This window comes from Cololabis saira, chromosome 24 (assembly GCF_033807715.1).
Source record: "Cololabis saira isolate AMF1-May2022 chromosome 24, fColSai1.1, whole genome shotgun sequence".
Taxonomy (NCBI): domain Eukaryota; kingdom Metazoa; phylum Chordata; class Actinopteri; order Beloniformes; family Belonidae; genus Cololabis; species Cololabis saira.
Window position 1 is genome coordinate 10,861,824 of NC_084610.1, and position 20,697 is coordinate 10,882,520.

Consider the following 20,697-nt stretch of genomic DNA (forward strand, 5'->3'; position numbering starts at 1 on the left):
CAGGGGCGGAGTCAGGATGCTTCATAGCTTTAACCACGTACAAGACCTAAACTAGTACCACTCTTGATGGAAATGCATGTTGGGACAGACGAAAACCCAACCGGTCCCAGCACCACTTAGTTTAATGGTCCACGTATATATATATTTTTTGTGACTCTAGTGGCCTTTATTCAAGTTGTATCAAGGGGTTAGAGAGGGAGATTGGGGATTTGAAACTGCGACTGCAGGACGACTGTAGCCCAGAGGTGGGTAGTAACGAGTTACTTTTACTCCGTTACATTAACTTGAGTAAGTTTTTGGGAAATCTTGTACTTTTAGGAGTAGTTTTGAATCACTATACTTTTTACTTTTACTTGAGTAGATTTGTGAAGAAGAAACTGTTACTCTTACTCCGCTACATTAGGCTACGTTGAGCTGTTACTTTTCTTTTATCCCTTTTATCTGCGTACGTGTCAATCTCATGACATCACTTGGTGATTCTTTGGGAAAAATGTTTGTTTTTGCATGTTTTGTCATGAGTTCATGGTTCTAGTTCTGCCTGCGGAGCCTGGTTAAAAAAGAAAAGTACAAAGGCTTGAAATTTTGTGCTACTTGTGCTTAATTTATTTTTTTATTCTGTTATTTTATTTATTATTTATTAAAGTACTTGAATTTACTTTAAGATTATTTCAATTTAAGCTATTTTTTTTATTTTTATTACTTTTAATTTATTTTATTATTTTATTGATTTAATTTGCCTGAAGATGATCATTTTGTACTTTTGTCTGTTTGAATGGTTGTGTTAAATAAATCAGACGTTACTCAACAGTTACTCAGTACTTGAGTAGTTTTTTCACCAAGTACTTTTTAACTTTTACTCAAGTAATTATTTGGATGACTACTTTTTACTTCTACTTGAGTCATATTATTCTGAAGTAACAGTACTTTTACTTGAGTACAATTTTTGGCTACTCTCCCCACCTCTGCTGTAGCCTCAGTACCTGGGCTGGTTGCTTTAACCCCTGTTCCACCCAGCGGCCCGGTCCACGTAGATTTGATCTGATCTGAGATATTATGAATATTTTGGTTCCCCATCAGGATGATCTGACCTGATCTAGATGTGTGGTTCCATGCACATCTAGATCAGGCTATCGGCAACAATCTAGCTGAGGATTAAACTGGAAGTTCAGAGAAATCTGAGAGTACATGTACGAGAAGACAATCGATTATTGAGTGAGGTGCGTTGGACTCCGTGACACTAGGTGGCGCCACACACACTTTTCCCTTGGCGTTCTTCCGGTACAATTGTGAAGGAGGACAAAAACATGTGAAAAAACCGACTCTAACGATGCAGCAGCTCTGTAAAGTTCGTACCTACTAAGCCGATCACGTTGCAGGTAAGATGCAGCAAAGCCTCCCTCTTCTTCTTCTGTTACAGTGTTGTTGTGATGCCGTGCCTGTTATTATACCTGCACCTGCGGTGTCGTCACTTCCAGAAGGGGGAGTCCCGGGGCCGTCACTAGCTCGGCTAAGTGTAGGTTGGTATACATGCTGGAATAACTCGGATTAGGACGCATTATCTGGCACTAAAAGCTCGATCTCAAGAGCTTCAGTTGGGTTAGACTACAGCCCAGCTAAGGTGTAAATGTGGCTTTTAAAGATTCGGCCGGATTAAGGCAAAAATTTGACTTTCTGTTAGTGCATGTAAACGTACTGAGTGACTCTCGAATAATCTCCAGTGCCGTCTTTGATACGTTAATTGGATGGTTTCTCTCGTCATTATCGGACCAGAGCTTTTACAGCAGCCAAATTAAACTAAAAACGACCAAAGAAAAACAAAACATAGCAGCTTTAATCCATATGCAACATTGGCGATTTAGTTAAAAGTAACTTCATCTTATTTCATCTGCTGCATATTAATTAACAAGGACTGCGATGAATCCATATGGATGTGTTTGAATATGAACACGAGCAGCGGCGAGGCGGTGGGAAGTGAATAAATCACAAGTGGAAACAGTCTGAGACCTTAAAAAGAATTTTGCTGTTATTTCATCTGAGAGAGGAAGATTAAAGGACAATTGCGCGCTCCCTTCATTCCCCCCTCACTCATCGGAAGAAGCAGATGCAGCCGGCGTTCTGCATCTGATATTGCGACGCTTCGCGTCTTTGAGGTCAGATTCGGATCCGGGCGGCGATGAACTTCTGAGGCGTCATGGTGCTGATAAGAGGACAATTTTCTGCGCGCGCCGGAAAACCGCTGTTGAACATCACAGAGTCCCGATGACGGGCGGCGTTTATCGATCCGCCGAGGAGGGCGCCGGCGCCGCCCCCCCCCCCACAGAAGGTTCCCCGGACTCGGGGTTGGTAAAACACACGGATTTGAACGACAACATGACTTCAAACGTCTCCTCAAATGGGGGATCTAACCGCCGCGGCTGTGAGGTGAGCATCAAAGCAGCGTCTGACGGCGTTCGTTTGGAAAGTCTGAGTGAAGAGAAAAGAAAGAAAACATCACAAGCAGGCAGCGGGAGTTTGCTGTGACGAGTCCAAGTAACAAGAACAATCAAACGTTCTGTTAAATAACTAAACATGGGTCAAAAAGTCAGAAGTAGAGAATATTGACAATATGGATTTCTCCTGACAAAAAGAAACACGAGTCGTGCTCCCAGCATGCACCTCAGGATCTAGAAATCCTGACCTCAGCGTTGTGCAAGCATCCTCCCGGGCTCATCAGAGATGTGCTCTGTACTTTTAACCCCCATATTGTTTCTGTAGATCATTATTAAATCCCAAAGCGGGCGGGGGAAGGTATGCCAGGCGCGGCCTCGGTTTGATTTCTGACGACGGCGTCAGCGCTTGCTTCCAATAAGCAGAATGTCACTCCGGTGAAGGTGGGAGCTGACTGACTGTGACTGACAAAAGAGCCGACATCACATGAGTCATGACACATTTCCCCCGTGAGAAGAGCTGCTCCGTCGACTCGCCGTGACGCTTGAGCCTGATTGGTTGCGACGTGTTGGTATGAGGATAATAGCTGGACTGTCACGATGCGCTAAGGGCCGAGCTCTCGCACCACAATTCACCGGGAGGGGTTGCGGAAGGTAATAAAAAAGGACAAAATAAAAACAAAACAACAAATAACAGCCCTTTTTGAAGTTAGTTACTAAAGAATTCAGCTTTTTTCTAATCTTTATATTCAAAGAGAAGAAAGCACTGATTTGGCTATTTGATCACAGTGACTCTACTGAGAGCCCTGTGATTCGCAGATTCTTGCTTTTCCCTTTTATTCAGCAGGACATTGTGCTCATTAGCCAGAAAAAAAAGAAAAAGGGTTCCTCTTCTTGATCATCAGCGCCTTCCTTGTTTAAATGAGCAGAAAAAAAACCCCCAAACAACGTCACACTACAGTTAGATGAGAATCCGTCAGGATGAGGTGATGCTCAAACCCCTGAAAATATGAGACGGGGAGCATTTTTCATTCAAGCTCTTGTTTATGTGGCTTTTATTTAGTCATCCACATCCTTTCTCAGCTCGGGAATCAGATTTTATGGTTGGATGCAACATGCATGGCTGGACAGGGGGAGGGGCTTACTGACATTATTGGGTTGAATCATTTGGCAACCATCGAATCAAAGCAAACCTGTTGGTTTTTGTCACGTTTTCTTAAATATTTTACCATTTAACCACTAAAGCCACCCTCAGCATGCAGGCAAATTCCTAAAAATCCCCATAAAAGCAAAAACCCTCCTTGCAAAATATACAGTAGATCCACCACTAAGATAAAGTGTATTTGGGTCCAAATCTAAACTTTGCCTGAACCACCATACAGAACAGCATAACATTGATGCCAAATGTTTACGATTTTACAGAAAAATATCTGCTTTTAATTCCAGGTTTCACGAAAAGTTGACATTTCTACTTTTCTGAGCATATTTCAAGACAAATCTCCATCTTTTCCTAAAAACCTAACCAAATAGTTTTCAAGTCCAGAGCTACAAAGTAAATGGAAAAGTGAAGATGGAGGTAAAGATTATTGTGGGGGCGCTGGTATGTTGTTGTTACAGTTGCAAAAACTACTTTATGCCGGCGTCTGAGCTGAAAACTGCCAATCAACATGAAGAGTTACAGCAAGGCAGAGTGAAAATAGTGCAAAAGAAAAGCACTATACTGCTTACTGACTCCAGCACTGAATATAGTCATGGTTTTATTGCATCCGATTGAGTCTATCCTTGCAGGAAAAATGAATACAAAACAAACATGCAAATCAAAAACCAATAACCTATAAAGCCTGGTTAAACAATTTGCAGCCGACTCCTGAGACAGGAGGACAAGGAGAAGAAAACACCGGCAGCTGCAGAATCTCTCCGGTTGGGCTGCAAAAAAACGGGGAGCTGTATATGAGCAGATAATTTCATTTAGTTTTTTTTTAAAGGCTGCAGAAATGACTGCTATTTTGAGCCGCTGTTTAATGATGCATGGGGCTAATAGTGCGAAAAAGGTGTAAGTGCCACTTGGGCATTCATTCATTGCCTGCCGCAGGACATTTGAATATGAAACTCGTCTAATTTGTGTTGATCAATGCACGAACAAAGCAAAGCGGATTGTGAGGGGGTTAGGGATATAAAGAAAAACTATAATGCACTACACTGCTACCATGGCAATATCCTACATTAGCTTTACAAAGTGCTGCTAATAACTGTATCCCAAAGAAAATATCAGTGAAGTGAAACTTCTTTTATTGACTGTACACAAAGAACCATTCAGGGTGAAGCTACATGGACTTGCCGCTTTATAAAAGCTAATAATGATTTATATATACACATATACTGTATATATATATATATATACACACACACACTATCTTTTGGAGGAAAGTAAGGACGGAACAAGGTTCTTCCTGGGTCTGGGTTATACAAGTTTGCATGTGAAAAGAAAACTAATTTAGCCTTTTCTTTTGATTCCGGCGAGCTCACTGCTCTCTATTGTGCGGTCGTTCAGGCGGAGACGCAGGGCTCCACGAGGCTGGGGGTACAGATCTGTGCTGATGGCTTTTTAAAGAGTGTGCCACCCATGTGTGACTTGACATAGACGAGGTAGAGGGAGCCGAACGAGAGCAGAGAGAGACACCTCTGCAGAAAGAATCGATCAGAGTTTTTAGAGAAAGGTATATATTGGTTCCTGGGTAAAAAAAAAAGAAAGAAAAGAATGCACCCACATGAACATTCAGGATGGCAGTTTGCAGGATGAAAGGTCGAGGACAATACTTGCTGAATGGAGATGGAAGTGCATCGGCCTCCCTGGGGACTCTTACACAACAATAAGACGACGTCTGCAAATGCACATGAAGGAAAAAGGAAGAAAAAAAAAAAAAAGGTTGGATTTTTGAATTTTCTTGTGACTTCCCTGCAGGTCCCTTGGGAAAGATGCTGTTTTCTAACTCTGTCACGGTCAGTAAATCGAATCAGGGCTCATCGGAAAACAAAAGGCTGTGGATAAATAGTGAGGAGCCTAGAGCAGGTGGGAAAGCACAAACAATACCACAACGCCGGACCCTCATTAACTACCGTCTTTTAAATATGAGCAAATACCACATGCTGAATTATACCAGGGTGTCTACAGGTGCGACCAAGGTAAATTTAAGACTTTTTAATACCATTTCAAACTAAATTTAAGACCAAAATGACGAGTCACTAAGAAATCCAGCACTGAGGTTGAGGTTGCCAGATCTGGCTGACAGGTTCCAGCCCAAACGTGAAGTAAAACCCACCAAAATAATGAGAAACCAGCCCGAATCAAACATTATTTATGATAAAACCATAAATTATTAAATGCGTTATAAATTTCAAGCTTCACAAGACCACTAAATAGCCAAATAAAGTTCAGGCCCCAAACAAAGACTACAATTAAATTGAGTAGATTAAAGCAAATCAAATATCAGTGAGTTTAATTTCTCCTAAATATTGAGTAAAAACCAGGAAAAGCAGCCCAAATATATATTTTTCTGCCCAATTGAGCTGAAACTTGCCCAACCTGGCAACACAGATTTAGAACCTCTGTCTGCAGGAGATTCTCTTCGAAACGATGAAATAAACTAAAACCCTTGCCTTGGATTGAAATTTAAGACAAATTGAAGCTGCAAGCAGCGATGAACGGGCCCTCGCACCCTTGTGCACGTTCAGGCTGCAGTGGAAGCTTGTATGAATTGCATGTAGTCAGGCCTGGACATTTAGCGGATGACACCAGCCACGACTCTCTATATCAAACCATTCAAAAGTTATGGCAGAAAATAGGAACAATCACATATCGACCAATCAGAAGAAGGGGCGGGGCTAATTCATGCCAATGAAGGTCAATACTCAATATCGAGTCCGATGACACCACCCACATGTCTTTATCACAACCCGTTCAAAAGTTATGCCAGAAAGTAGGAACTATCAAATATGGACCAATCAGATGAAGGGGGGGCGTGCTTTTTGCCGTCTAGCATCGCCACGGTAACGCTTTTGACTGAGAAAAGTAATGCGCGTTGTCGCAGGATGGAGACGCACATTTTGATGTATAACACACCTGGATGCACGTTATGGTTCGGGCTCTGAAGCGGCTGAAGAAATGGCATACATTTCGCCAAAATTACACGATTAATTCAAAATGGCCGACTTCCTGTTCGGTTTCGGCCATGGCGCCAAGAGACTTTTCTTTAAGTTGCAACATGATACAGGTGTGTAGCGATTTTGGTGCATGTATTATAATAATGTAATGTACCGTATTGTGGGTCTTGAAGCACAAAGTTTTCTAGGGGGCGCTGTCATTTCGTCGGAAGAAAGAAAAAGAAAGAAAGAAAGAAAGAAAGAAAGAAAGAAAGAAAGAAAGAAAGAAAGAAAGAAAGAAAGAAAGAAAGAAAGAAAGAAAGAAAGAAAGAAAGAAAGAAAGAAAGAAAGAAAGAAAGAAAGAAATTCCTACAGATACAATAGGGCCTTCGCACTGTAAGTGCTAGGCCCCTAATTAAGACATTTAAAGGCTTTATTTTAGCAAAAATGGAATTTAAGACTTTTTTTTAGGCTTTTTAAGGACCCTGTATACACACGGTGAGTACAAAAGGTTTTCCTATGCTCCTGTTGGTATATGCAAACACTGATGCATCCCTGCTTGATCTCATTCAGCACAGTCTCCTCCTTTAACACCTGAACTCCGTGTTTTCATGCTGTTCTTTTTGTCTAAATGCCACGCTGGAGGCTCGCTTGATCACTCCTTTTTGCCCTGCTGACTGCACGCCGACGGTTGATCCGCATCAGATCAGAGGCTTCTGCAGACTTTTAAAACAAACGACGGCTGACCCAGTAGGCATCGGCGTGCATGTGCCACGCTGTTGCATCAGCCGCTGGTGGGAGTGCTCCACTTTCCCAACTGTCAGAACTTGGGAGGATACAGGGAAAAGTACGACTGCTATCCTCCTTGTCCTTCTGCAGATCTGTGATGCTGATGGAGCCGGCAGAGATGCAGGACGTGCACCAAGAGTGGACTTTGTGGGTTTGCAGAGGGAGAGGCCTTGAAGGGATGGCGTCCGCCTGCTGGCAAGAACACGCCCTCTTTGAACCGGGGAGCAGCAATTTAGGGAGCAGACATCGACTGCTGTGCCAGCTCCACCGCTGAGTGACCCCTGACTGGAATGAAATGGAGGAATGAAAAACAAGCATGCCGAGAAACCCTCACATACCTCCAGGTAAAGGTGAGATACAACGCAATAAAAGTTCGGGTACACAAAGTGAGACTATTTGGAAAGTCATCTCTCAAGTTGGTGTTGACGGTGAACTTGAGTGAAATTTAACGGCATCTGCTCACATGTGGCCAGGAAAGTGAGCTCTGACATTTTGAATAGAGCCGAGAGGATCAATACAACACAAACGGCTATAAAGCTCACTAATTAACAAGTTAATACAGTTTGTGGTGGTCTGGAGCATCTGCCCACCTCCCCCTGGTATCATCATAAACAGGGCTGGCTGCTCAGGCTCGTCCACAGCTGCTCCGAGGACTTGAGGCTCTTTTTGTTGACATTAATCATTAATACAAAGCATTAATAAGTAGAGACAATAATGGTCAGGATACGTTGTCATTTGTTGCAGAGCGATAAGAGTAAGCTCAAGACTGCAGAAACATCATCTCCAGAAATAAGCCTAATATTCTTGTCTTGTTTTAAGGGATGAGAAAAATGTTGATAAAAACTAGCAAAATGGTCCAAAGATGGTCAACTTTTCTTCAAACAAGGCTTCTTTGCTTTCTTACACTGCAAAAAACAGTTCCTCTAGAATTAAACCTTATATTCCGTGAATTAAGTGAATGAAACGGAAATTAAGATCAAGAGTGTGAATAATGATCCTACAAAAATACTATACAATCTGGGTCTGTGATGTCACAGTACCGTGCCAATCTGTGCACCTATGAGAGGGTTGTCTTATCTCAGTTTGATAGAAAACAAAAAAACATGGTCAACAAAATTTAGAAGACTTTTTTAACCTCTGGCATTAGAAGGTTTCTGAAAAGGTTTATTTTAATTTTCAAAAATTACGCAGGTGCTCTGAGCTCTTTTCCTTGCATGATGCATTTTTGTTTGTTTTGGATGGAGCCAAAGTCAATGTTTTCCTCTTTTGGAGCCTCCTGCCAAGCATCTGGAAGTTATTGGCTCCATCTTCAGATTTGATTTTCCTCCAGTCTTACAGATTTTATTTTTCATTAAACCACCAAATCAAAACTGGAGAAGACGTCAACAGAAGTGTCACGCTCGTCAGCCTGCACTTAGCATGTCTGAGATGCAGCTGGAAGGACAGTAGAGCTATTGCTGGACCTTGTAAGTATCCTCATTTCCCAGGAATATATGGGAAAGAGCATTAATTAGAGTTAGAAAATGAAATTTCACACTTGGACTGCTGCTCAAAAGGGCGCTCCACGGCCGTACACCAGGGACTGAAACTTCTCCCCGGTCTGAAACTTCAGCAGCGGCCTCTGCGTCTGATACGCCGAGGTCCAAGTCCACCTCGGAGATTGTGTAAAGTCTTGTTCTGCAGCCACAAAATTTTGTTATCAACCCCAAATCTCAGTTGGTGAAGCGCCGTGCCAAAAGCTCCATTTCATGTATTACAGACAGCCCTTCGGGGAATACTCCTGTGTGATTAATTTCCATTTCAAAGCCAAAAGCTCATGGAGTGATGTCAGGGGAAGGATCTGAAGTGGTGCACATTCAAATGGGAGCAAAAAAAAAAGAGAGAAAATACACAACAGTTGCAGGAAGGCCTCATGCAGTGGCACAAAACAACAAAAAACTGTCTCTAAGCGTGCAAGCCTGCTCACTTCTGCACACACACAAAGCTCAGGGTCACAGATTTGATCCTTTTGCTTGTTACCTCATTTGACTATCACACAAAAGCAGATTTCCAACTGCATGCGGTGCGCTCGACAGTACTCTCATCATGACACCGCCTACCCAATCCCGCCACCTGCCACCTCCGACACCCCCTTAAATCCTGCAGGCTCTAATTGGCTCGGTGTCCTTCACGACAACGGGTGACGCTAAGAGCCGGCCGGCGCGTGCGAGCGGGCTAATAAAGACATCTGGAAATGCCAGGTCACCGACCGGGCAGCCAGCTCTCCTCCCGGCCTCGTCAGGCTGCTTACAGTTAACCTTTTCATTAGACGGCATTTGTCGACTACTGGGATCTTCTAGTCGTACGGGGGGGCTGTCGACGCGGGATGGGAAATGGGGGCTGATGTCTTTATTTCAGTAAACAGGAAGCAGCAAAAATGTCCATCTGAGAGGAAAAAGTTGTCTTGAAAACTCCGGAGAGGGATTTTATTCTTCCTTTAACGTAAATATTAAAAAACAGAGGACAGAGCGGTCTCATCCTACCGGCATCAGTCTCCATTTGACTTAAGTAAAGTAACTTTGAGCTTGTTATGGAAGTTGCTGCCAACGCAGGCTCAATATTTCCTTTGGTTTACGTGGAAAGAATTACACTGGAAAAACAAAACAACAAAACAGAGAAATCCAGTTTTAATGTTCCCCAGTGACGCGTCTTTCCTCGACAACGGCCTCGGGGAATCTGGCAACCAAACTGGCCTCAGATCAGACCATAACTCAGACAAAAGAGCTAAAAAGTTCTTCCTGAAACTTTCCTTAGAGGGTGAATCTTAAGAAAAAGTGTGTTGGAGAACATACTGTATAGTTTTGTTGAAGCGAGGTGTTCAAATTTGCAGGCTGTCGTGACATCACAGATCCAGAAAACAGTAGCGTTACTATCTCCAACTTCACGTCACGCTGCACAAAGCTGCAGCTGCAAGAACACGGCATTAAACTGGGGCTTTATCTCAAATATGTCAAAGACATGTCATTAATACAAGAGTATTAAGAGTTTCCTGTTCCCTGCTAGTATGAATTGGAGGCAGCAACATTAAATCAGTAAGAAATTCATACTAATCTGTCCCTAAATGATAATCTTTATGGATAACATTTCCCACTTGCAGACCCGTGCAGATCTTTACTTTGTAAAACTTAACCTTTAAATGTTTTATATTGAGCCTAATCAATGTATCCACTCAAATAAAGGAGTTAGAGAACCCACAAAAATAATCATCTCTCTCTGCAGGAAAGACAAGTGAAGTTCATCAATAGCTAATCTGCTGCTACTCAATACATCTGAATGAGCTTCATGTTTCAGAAAGATTGGGTTTATTGGATTCAAATGGAGATTGTGGAGTAAACAAAGCTCAGTTTCCTGTGGATTAGGGTCAGCAGAAAGATGGGAGTCACCCAGAGGGAAAGTGGTTGTGCCGCAACAGATGGAGCCACGCCTGAACGCTGCACATATATTGTACACGATAAAGAATGTATGGCTGTTTGCATTATTAAACAGCCGCATAAAGCATTCATGAGCGCCATTGGGATGATTGGACGCTTGTGAAACGTTCCCTTTATTGTTTGGAGTATTGATGTGTGGCCTCAAAGATGTGATAATTGTTTAAATAGGTGTTTACCCGTTCGGCTCAGGGGCTCCTTTGCTTATTTGGAGGACAACTACCTCATGAATTAATTATGTTTTGTTCCATCATCTTTGCACAGTATTAATATTCATTCCAACAACTTAAACCACCGTTTTGGTAGTTTAACCAAATCATAATGGGTATGCCAAGTGTTGGGTCCTCCTATAAAAGCCTAATTAGACTTACTTGATCTCACTTTCTTGAACGCGCTCCTCATCAAGGTCCTCGATGAACTTATCCCCCTTCATCCAGTAGATGAGCGGACTGACGTCGCCGCTGTAGCCAAAGAACGCTCTGCACGTCAGGTTAAGAGGACTTCCTGTGGGAGACAAGAGGCAGGATATGAAGAACTAAAACAAAAACAACCCTGCATGGATCTGCATGTCTGGTACAAATGTGGAGCTTTAAATGTGATGCACCTTTTTTATGCACAATAAGTCATCTCAAAAAGTGCGTCAACATATATGAACAAAAAGAACCAAAATGAAGAGGAAGCAGGGAAAAAAAAAAATCGATAACAACATTTGTTTTTGTATCAGATCGTATAAGAATAATCTCGATGGAATTCTCTCCCGCAGCTGAAAACAAACACATTCATCTAAAAAAAAAAAAAAAAAAAGGCGCCGGAGATCAAAGTGTGCTCTTGTATGTTGTGCACCGGAGGTGCTGGATATCGGATGATCTCTGCTTCAACAAGCACCAGCTCTGATCACCTCGACTTACTTCCAGTTATTAAATCTATTCTCTCGCCAGACTCCCAATTCTTACCTTTCAAAACCCCCATAACAGCCTCTGTAATTCAATCAATTCCTAAACAGTTCCAGCTCTCCAGAGACGCCTTCTAAACCATCTCCGAGCCTTTTTAAATTCACACTGCCTCTTAAACTTATAAAGAAAACACCTGAACCCTCTTTCGCACTTTGGTAGACTTCTATACCTCCATAAAAGCTCTTAAACTCTTCAAAAAGTCTTGTTGTTTGTGAGATCCTTCTTCTAAATTTGCAATTGGTGCATTTTGGAGTAAGTTATTTCCAACACTTAACACATAAAAGTAAAAGCACAGCTTTTAAGAGCAGGGATTTAGCTGCTCATGATAAACTTTTCTGATCTCCACATTAAGTAGGTGTTTAAATAGCTAATTATGTACTCGGTTTCTGAGATATGGTTATGCTGAGAAGACGAGGTGCCCGCCCTCGTGGATATACTGATTAAGTCAGCCCTTACTACAGCAAACAGCTAGCATCTCCATGAGCTCCCTTTGGCCTCCACCGAGAACTAAGCTAAACATCTAGTTCTATAGCTTGGCCACAAATCTTTTTTCTTCACTAATTAGCTGATGTGCTGCGCAGATATACTTTTTCCAAAAAGATATGCATTGCTCAAACATCTTTGATGAATATGCTGAGACTTCACAGTAAATCTGTGGGCTCTAAAACCGAAACAATGTGATAAAAGATGCCAAAAGGTGTGTGATGGTGTGCGGTTTGTGCTTAGGTATAAAAGGGGATACAGGGTGGCTAAGGAAAACTAATTAAACACAACTGCAGTAGATCTCTAATTAGTTTCACCCTCATTTATGCATCAGTGTGCTGGGATTGAGGGAAGACAAAGATCTGCAACTGCTAGTCCTGCTGAAAGTCTGAGAAACCAGAGCTTCTCCAGAACAAAGGGGTGAAACAGAACTCAAATAGCTTGTTGTTATTGTGTATTGGCTGGGAGAGTCATTGGTAGCTGGGAATGTACTACACGATACTAAAATGCTCCATGGAGCTGAGGAGGATTGTATAACAGACAATGTGATGAGACTTTCTGGTATGACCAGATCCAGGAATAAAGGGAAGAGACAGAAAACACAGTTCCTCCCTCTGCTTGGCTAGTTCTGAATGCATTTCTAAGCCCATCCTCTCTTTCTTTAATCTACTGCAGAAGCGTAACTCTTTTGGCATTAATCACACATATGCTGCAACCGATTGGCACAGATGGCACATGAATGTGTGGCCTGTGGTCGGACAAGAGAGGGAGCGAGGGGCTAAAAGGAGGACGTCCACACCATCAAATGACTCAAATCGATAAAAACTCCGCTGATGATCAAGAAGATCCCAGCAGCTGTGTGTATAGGAAGGCAGAAAGGTGATTCAGCATCCCTTTATTAGCTCCATTTGCTCATCGGCCCTATGGCAATGACTCAGACGTCTGAGATAGGAGATAACTGTGTATAATTGGGTACTTGTAGTTCAAAGATAATGGGGATTTTATTTGACCATGGCCCTGTAGTACAACCAGACGATAGCTGCAGCGTTAACGGGATGCAGAACGGGCCGCGATGCTGGAGGACACTTTTTACTTTTGTCTCACACCTCTGCAAAAATGTGTTCTACAGCTAAGAGATACAGAAGGGACTGGTGTGTGAGAGGTTTTCTTAAGAAGGTTGGGTAAGCCCTGGACCCTGGAAACACACACTGCTACACCTCTCTGGTCCAGCAGGTGTCTCTGTGGGGCCACACAGCGTGAGAACCGGTGCAGGAAGAGCTCATAAAACTACCACAACAACTAAAACCAACCACAGTATTTTGACAGGTGCAGACGACGGTAAAAGGAAACACTTTGGTGTGTCCCCCCCCCCCCCCCTTGATGTCAAGAGTATTCACCCAAGAATCCCAACAGCATGTTGGGTAGTATCATTGACAAATCCACCGCTGTGCCGGCACCAGCCACAGTGTCACTCTCCAGGACTTCCTGCACGGGGCTCCTTCTGCAAACGGCTGCACATTATTCCCTTAACGGTGGCGTGTTAATTTGCGCCGGCTTAACTGCGAGCAGCTAAGACTGCAGAGGCAGAGGTAATGTGCTCAGTCTGGGAAATGCACAAACAGCCATGAAGGGATTAAAGCGTACAGATCCTAACATTTAAATCCCAACCTCTGGTCTTGGTCAGATGGGTAAAGTGAGTCTTAATGCGATTGTCTCCTCTATCTTATCTCCCTGTGCTTCTAGAGCATCTCTTTTAGCCGATGTGGCTGCGGGACGGAGACGTCAGCAAAGATTCCCGCGGCTGAGGAGACGGACTGGAAATTGTATATAAAAAACAAATAAAACCCTGAAAGACATCAGAGGAGGGGAGGAACACGAACAAGGCGGCGTCAGACGGAGAAATCAGGCCCGGGATCCATTTCTTTATCTGTGAGCACGTGGCGCAGGTATAGCATGAGCGGGAAAAGGGATGAGAGGTGTGGAGGGAGAGGAAGAAAAAAAGCTGCATGAGGAACCGCACTCGAGGGAAGGAGCAAACTATTTTTCATGCCAAACTGAAGGACTTCCAACCCTAAAGCGGACGGAGCGTGGCGTTGCTCCTGTGCACTGAGAATGACTCGGGTTACGGGTCGCTCCATCTGCATGCAGCACGTGCTCCATCCATGCCGAGTTCAGCCATCAGCGTTTCTCATTCGGATCCAGACACCTGAGGTCTTGAGTCTGGAACCCTTTGCTTTCTCTTCTTCACGTCTTTTCTCCCCCTGCTTTTAACCGGCTCGGATAAATTGACCCCTGCAGCTAGCGTGAAAATACTTCAGAGAAGGGAGAGACAACATCTTTTTATTCCTCTATGTGGAAGGTGGAAACACAGCGAGATGTAATGTTTCTGCTGAGACGGCTGTTAAACACAAAAATACCACCACACACGGACATCCCCCCTCAGATTATCAGTAATCTGTTGGCACATTTGAGTTTTCTATTAAATGGCTGTCGTGAAGAAAAATTGTGGGGAAAAACCCCAAAAACACACTGAATTTTCATTTGGAGAGTTAAAAATAATGTCATAATCTACAGCTTTCACTGTAAAGTAACAGAAATTTTAAAAGCGATGCATCTAGAAAACATGAATATATGTTGCTTTCAAGCTTTTCAAAGCTATATTTTATGTTAAACACTTGATTCCAAGTGTTTTACTCCTCAATAGAACAATATTCTCAGGAATTATTGCAGTTTTCCCCTGTAGGACTCTCCAGAGGACAGAAACAGTGAAAGGAGCACTCCAGCCACGAGAGTGGGACTCACCACTGACTTAAAAACCTCTTAGATTTCCATCCTGCTGTATAAAGTGGAGGAAACTTTTAGATTATACTAAAGTGTTGTTTCAAGGAATGTTGATTGGGAATGCTTAACAGATTCAGACTCACAGATCTTACATTGGTGGACACGCCTCGTGCAACACTCGGATCTAGCGTGTCACCTGTCCTTTTCACATTAATTGAAACAGGGTGGCGTGTCAAGCTGCCCCCGCTAATAACTCTCCTCCGAGGGTACACTTAATCACGAGATGAGGACTACCGTAAACACAAGTGATGCTGGGTGGCAGGTCGTGGGTGGGGATTGTTGATGACAAGGCCAGGATGTCCGCGAGCTCCTCAGAGTCATAAATCGGCATATCACAGAACCGTAATCTGCAAGACACCAAACTTGCATCATCAAACTTGGAGCCTCAGAAAGAAGCTCTTTGCAGTCAATGACCCCAACAAGCAAATCATATTGTTATTCAGCGTGGATCCGTTTAATGTTGGTTCCCATTAATATGTCATCCACAACTATGCACACCGAAATATCTGTAAATATAGAAATGTAGAGTCTGAAGGTTTTCCCGTGTTTTTGCTCTGGGCAAGATAAACAGCATGTGCTTTTAAAGCGTACGCCAAAACCACTTCATTAGATGTCAGAATGCCATGAAGGACGCTCTCGTCTACTCCCTTATCAAGCCTTAACTTAATGCAACAGTCTGGCCTCTGCACAGAGTAACTCGTACGTTTTTTATTTTCCAGACCGAAGAAAAAAGCCCAGAAATCAAATAAGCAGGTAATTGATGGCGGTCAGAGGAGGGATTCCCATATTCGGTCAGGCATCCGAGCAGCATCATGTGAATCGGTAAAAAGATCTGAAAGGCTCAGAACAAGAGCAGAGTATCATCTCCAGGCCGATGCTCGGGCGGTGCAGGGTCACCGCGGTGACGGAGCCCTGTAATTGCGTGCCCTCATGGCGGCACTGCCAGATGTGGCGGTTTAATTGTTTCTTTTCAGCATCCACCTTTTGCTCATTGCAGCTTAAACCTCTCATATCGTGCATTTTAAAGCAGCCACAGCTCCATCGCTGACGGTCGATCTCCTGTTATTCCTACTCTGTACCTCGTTTTCACGGAGCAGCAAACTGCTGCTTGCGTTTTCACCTTAATTGAAGCAGGTAAAGCAGGAGAAGGAGACATGACACAATGTTAACACTGGTTTTCCTGTTAACATGTAGCAATCGCGACAGGAAACGCTCTATAATCTGTTATGAAATTAGGATTTCTCCGCTTTGTTTTTCTAACTTTTGCCGGGAACAAGCCATATCTCGAAATTAAATAAGGAAAACGCAGTTGGATATTACAGGGGAGTGGAGAAACAAACAAGCTGGGGGTTGAGTTAATACAAGTCCAATTCGAGCCTCGTTGAACGGAGCATGACATTTGCAAAGATCAACACCCACACTCTGCATTGATGCTCTCATAATGCAGCGTTCTCAGCACAAAAGCATCACCTATTTTTGCTGGCCAATCCGGGCCAGGAATCACCACCCATGTGCATCCTGGTGTCGGTCGTAATGATGTGTGGAGAAGTCAGCGCTGAAATGTCCTAATGAAAAGCTCATTCCACATTACTGAGACACTTAAAGGGTACTTCAACCAACATTACAGAAATGCCATGTTGACTGGAGGAAACAAGGTGGCACCACAATTAGAGAAGCATTAGATGATGACAACTGTTGCCATGCAACTTTGAAGCACGTGTTGCCAGCGGTTACGCAGGGCCTTGGGAAGTATTTGCATTCGGAGCCTTTATTGGTTTTCTTCGGTTATCTGTTATTGCTTCTGTTTCCAGTCAGATTGCTCATTCATCTTGTAGCTGATTCCAATAAACGCCCTCAGACGTACACATAGAAAGTTGTTTTTGCCCGTCTACTCTTGGTATTGGTGCAGTAGGAAAAAAAAAAAGCAGAAACTTTGTTAAAATCCTTTGAGAAGAGATTGATGGATACCAACGGGGGCAGATTGCTCATTAGGTCCTCTGACTCCAGTCATAGCTACTGATGGAGGGGCAGAGCACTGTAAAAAACAATAAAGATGCTGTAATGGGAAGGAAAAGAAACTGATAACCACACAAAAAGAGACTGACGTTACTAAATAGTGGCTTGTTCAAGGCCTTGCTTCGAAGACTAGTGTTATTTTCCAGTAAAGAAAAAAAACTTTTACCTGTTTGAACAAATCAATAATGCATTCAAATGAAAATCACTTTTCTAATACTGTAGGGGCAGAAATTAAAGGCAGGGTAAGTGATTCTTTTGCTGAAGTAAACAAATGCCAGAAACCACTTGAGAGCCAGTATTACCAGATCTGCTTTAAATGCCCTTTACAATAATAGGTAGTGGATGGTTATGTGCTTTTGGGGTTGTTGCTGAAGTGTAGTCACTCTGATTTATTCCAAATAAGCATTTTTCTGTCTTAAACAAGAAAAATAGCATATTTTATCCTTCTGGAGCAGAATATCATCTCCACAAGCCATCGGAAAAAGTATCTCGTCCCTCTATAGTCTACTGGAGCAAACTTCCCAGGAAAATAAAATCAAAATCAAACCCAGAGAAGGGCAGGGCAGCACCGCGATATCCCGCCCCTCTCGTAGGGCGTCCGTGTGAAGGAAACAGGACACAGCGGGGGATTATAGGACTGAATTTGCTTTTTCCAGCGTTACAGGAGGCAGAGGTTTGGATATCTGCAGAGCGCAGAAGCTGAATGAACCATGAGGTCCAGATGAGAACTTAACTGAATAGAAGCACCAACGTGAAGTGAACGGGTGGAAAAGGTTTGAATAAAACCAAGAGCTGCCTCTACGGCGGGGCGCCCCTCTGGTCTTGGAGGGCCACTTTCGTGGGGGACGGGTGCGCCTGCCCGCGTCGGCGGCCGGGGCGGCTCTGTCTCTCCGGGCAGGCTGGCCCCCTGCCGGGTGGGGGTCGTTGGCCTGAAGGGTGAGGGCCTCCTGGCCGCGTGTCCGGCCCGGACCGGGTGGCCGGGGATTGCCTGGGTCGCGGTCCGCCGCCGCGGGATCCCTGGCTGCTTCTTTCCGCGCCGTGGGGGCCCCGCCCGCGGGCCCCCTCGGCCGCCGCCGGGCGGGGGGGGGGCCTCGCAGGCGGTGGGTTGCCTCCCTCCTACTTCTCCCCTCTGTGGGGTTTGCCGGTGGCCTGGGTTCCGGGCTCTTCCTTGTCGGCCTCTGGTCTCGCGGGTGGCGGGGTCGCTCCCCCCCCCCCCCCCACTATAGATACACTTCAGGTGGAGCTTTGTTTGGTTTATTTCACACACACACACACACACACACACACACACACACACATACACACATATAGTCATTTAGTCACATGCACACACACACACACACACACACACACACACACACACACACACACACACACGCATGATCATATACATACACACACACACACATAGACATACACACTGGCTTGTTCACCTGCATGCTGGCTCTCTAGTTTTTGGGTTTAGGTAGCGGTAGCGATAGCTTAGCTCAGACTGCGATCAGATCTCAAGATTTAGGTCGATTGCTGTTCGTGTTTTGGTTGGCTCCGTGCCGGTTTCGTGCTTTGTTTGTGGTTTTTTTGTTGCAGATTTCCAGTGCTTGACGTGTGTCTCCGTGTGTTCCTGCTTCCTGGATTGGCAGCGGATGTCGTCACCCCCCCCCCCCCCCACCCCCTCCCCCCCCAAAAAAAAAAACAAAAAAAAAAAAAAAAAAAAACACTGGGTTTGTATGTGTATATTTATGTATGTGTACGCATATGTGTGCGTATATATATGTATATATTACATATAGTAATAATGCACATATATACACTTTTGGTTTCTACCGTCATGGTATAATTCAATAATATGTGTGCAGACAAGGTAAAAAAAAAAAAAAAAAAAAAAAAAAAAAAAAAAAAAAAAAAAAAAAAAAAAAAAAAAAGAATAAAACCAAGAGGAAAAGCTGTTGTAATTTGTCTTTTCAAATCCAGCAGAGAAGATAGTAGTGAGTTTCAGTGGGCACATGGAAGTTTATTTAATTTATGTATCAAAGCATTTAGGAAGCTGCAACGGTAGTAGCATGAGATTTTTTTTTTTTTTTACTGTTTATAGTCAGTGATGTTTTTAATGACATCAGCCAATGCTACACTTCAGTCTTGAGTTTTGGGAGTCGATTTCTTTGCTAGAAGAAAAACCCAGCACCGAAATGGCCGGTGAAGTTAAACACGGCTGGAGAAAGAAACTGAACCAACCAACCTATTAAAGGCCAAACTGAAAGAAGCTTTCCAATTCAGACTGAAGGCTCCTGAGCTGCCTAAAATGAAACTCATCTCTCACACAGCAGAAAGTAGAAATATGGAAGTGGAAATACTGTCCCCTCTCACTGCACCGGAGAGCAATTTAGTATTTGAGCCAATAAAAACTTTGGACATTACTGCAAGTGCAATAAAACCCTCCTGAGTACAACACCTACTGTTCCCTAAGCTGGAACAGGTAGAAGAACCATTTGAGCTAATCCCACTCACCAAATGGATGTTTTATACAATCATAGCACACCTGGCATGCTGTTATGGAAATATCATTTTAGAAAACCCTGACTAGTCTCTGGGGATCGTGGTTTTCCTCCAACTGGATGTTCCCTAGGGAGCTCCACACGTTCAAGCGTCAATGAGCCCTCACCCCGCCCACGACATGCTCACTGTTGCATGTTTCTACAGGAAAAGGGTTAAGTACTCTCTACAAAGTGCACGTCTTCAGTAAAAGTACTGTATAAATGTGTGTTTGAATGGTTCAATGCAGAATACACACATACGGAGCCTTGCAGAACCGTAGAGGATGTTAGAACGGTGCAATATAAGCATGCCCATGGAGACTCTTTGGTGATTGAATCCATAACTTAACATGTCTCTCAAATGTGCCACTGTGACTGAAATCCACCTCAGTAACAGATTTATGCAGCCATTTATGTCACACCTGAAAAGGTACGGCAAAAGACTTATGTTGGGCACCAAAAACCAAGAAAGAGCACCAGTCAGAAGACCAGACGTTGCCTCTCAGAAGGAGGGCTAAAGGGACAATATTTTAAATTAATGTTTTAAACAGAAGGTGACAAAATTTGTTTCAATAGTGTGAATTATGTTTCACACTAAAACATGTAAACCTCTAGTGATGTGACACTGATCACATGAACATAATTTAAACTCTCTAATCAATTAAATCTAATTATCTCAAGTGGTAAATGTAAATGTAGGAGCTTTTTCTTTTTTTCCAATTGGATTTTAATCTACTTTAACTTCCACTTACAGGAAATGAAGCCGTTATTTACATCAAAGTCCAAATGAAACTGAAACCGATATTTAAACAAGAAGATGACTTTTGTGCTGCCATAATTTGCAATTGAACAATACATGAGTTAAAGTTGCTATAACCTGGGAAACAGCGGTGTAATCTCTGACATAATCATGACATCAGTATCTCTTTTCCTTTTCCGTTGTTGCCTCCTTATTAATCTCGGCTCATCCTTTATTGCCTCACCTTTGTCTCCCATCTCACCTTCTTGCCTTCCCTTGCCTTCGAGCACATCTTCGGGGAGCTTTGTGCGT

The 20,697-nt window shown here is 43.4% G+C and overlaps 1 protein-coding gene across 2 annotated transcripts in view; it reads right to left on the reverse strand.

Moving 5' to 3' along the window:
* LOC133425192 (interleukin-1 receptor accessory protein-like 1) overlaps nucleotides 1-20,697 on the reverse strand; it is a 298,716-nt gene that overhangs the window by 21,243 nt on the left and 256,776 nt on the right. For both annotated transcript variants that reach the window (XM_061715901.1, XM_061715900.1), the window contains exon 7: nucleotides 11,194-11,326. In XM_061715901.1, the coding sequence (XP_061571885.1) occupies nucleotides 11,194-11,326 (133 nt within the window). The remainder of the gene's footprint in view (nucleotides 1-11,193; nucleotides 11,327-20,697) is intronic.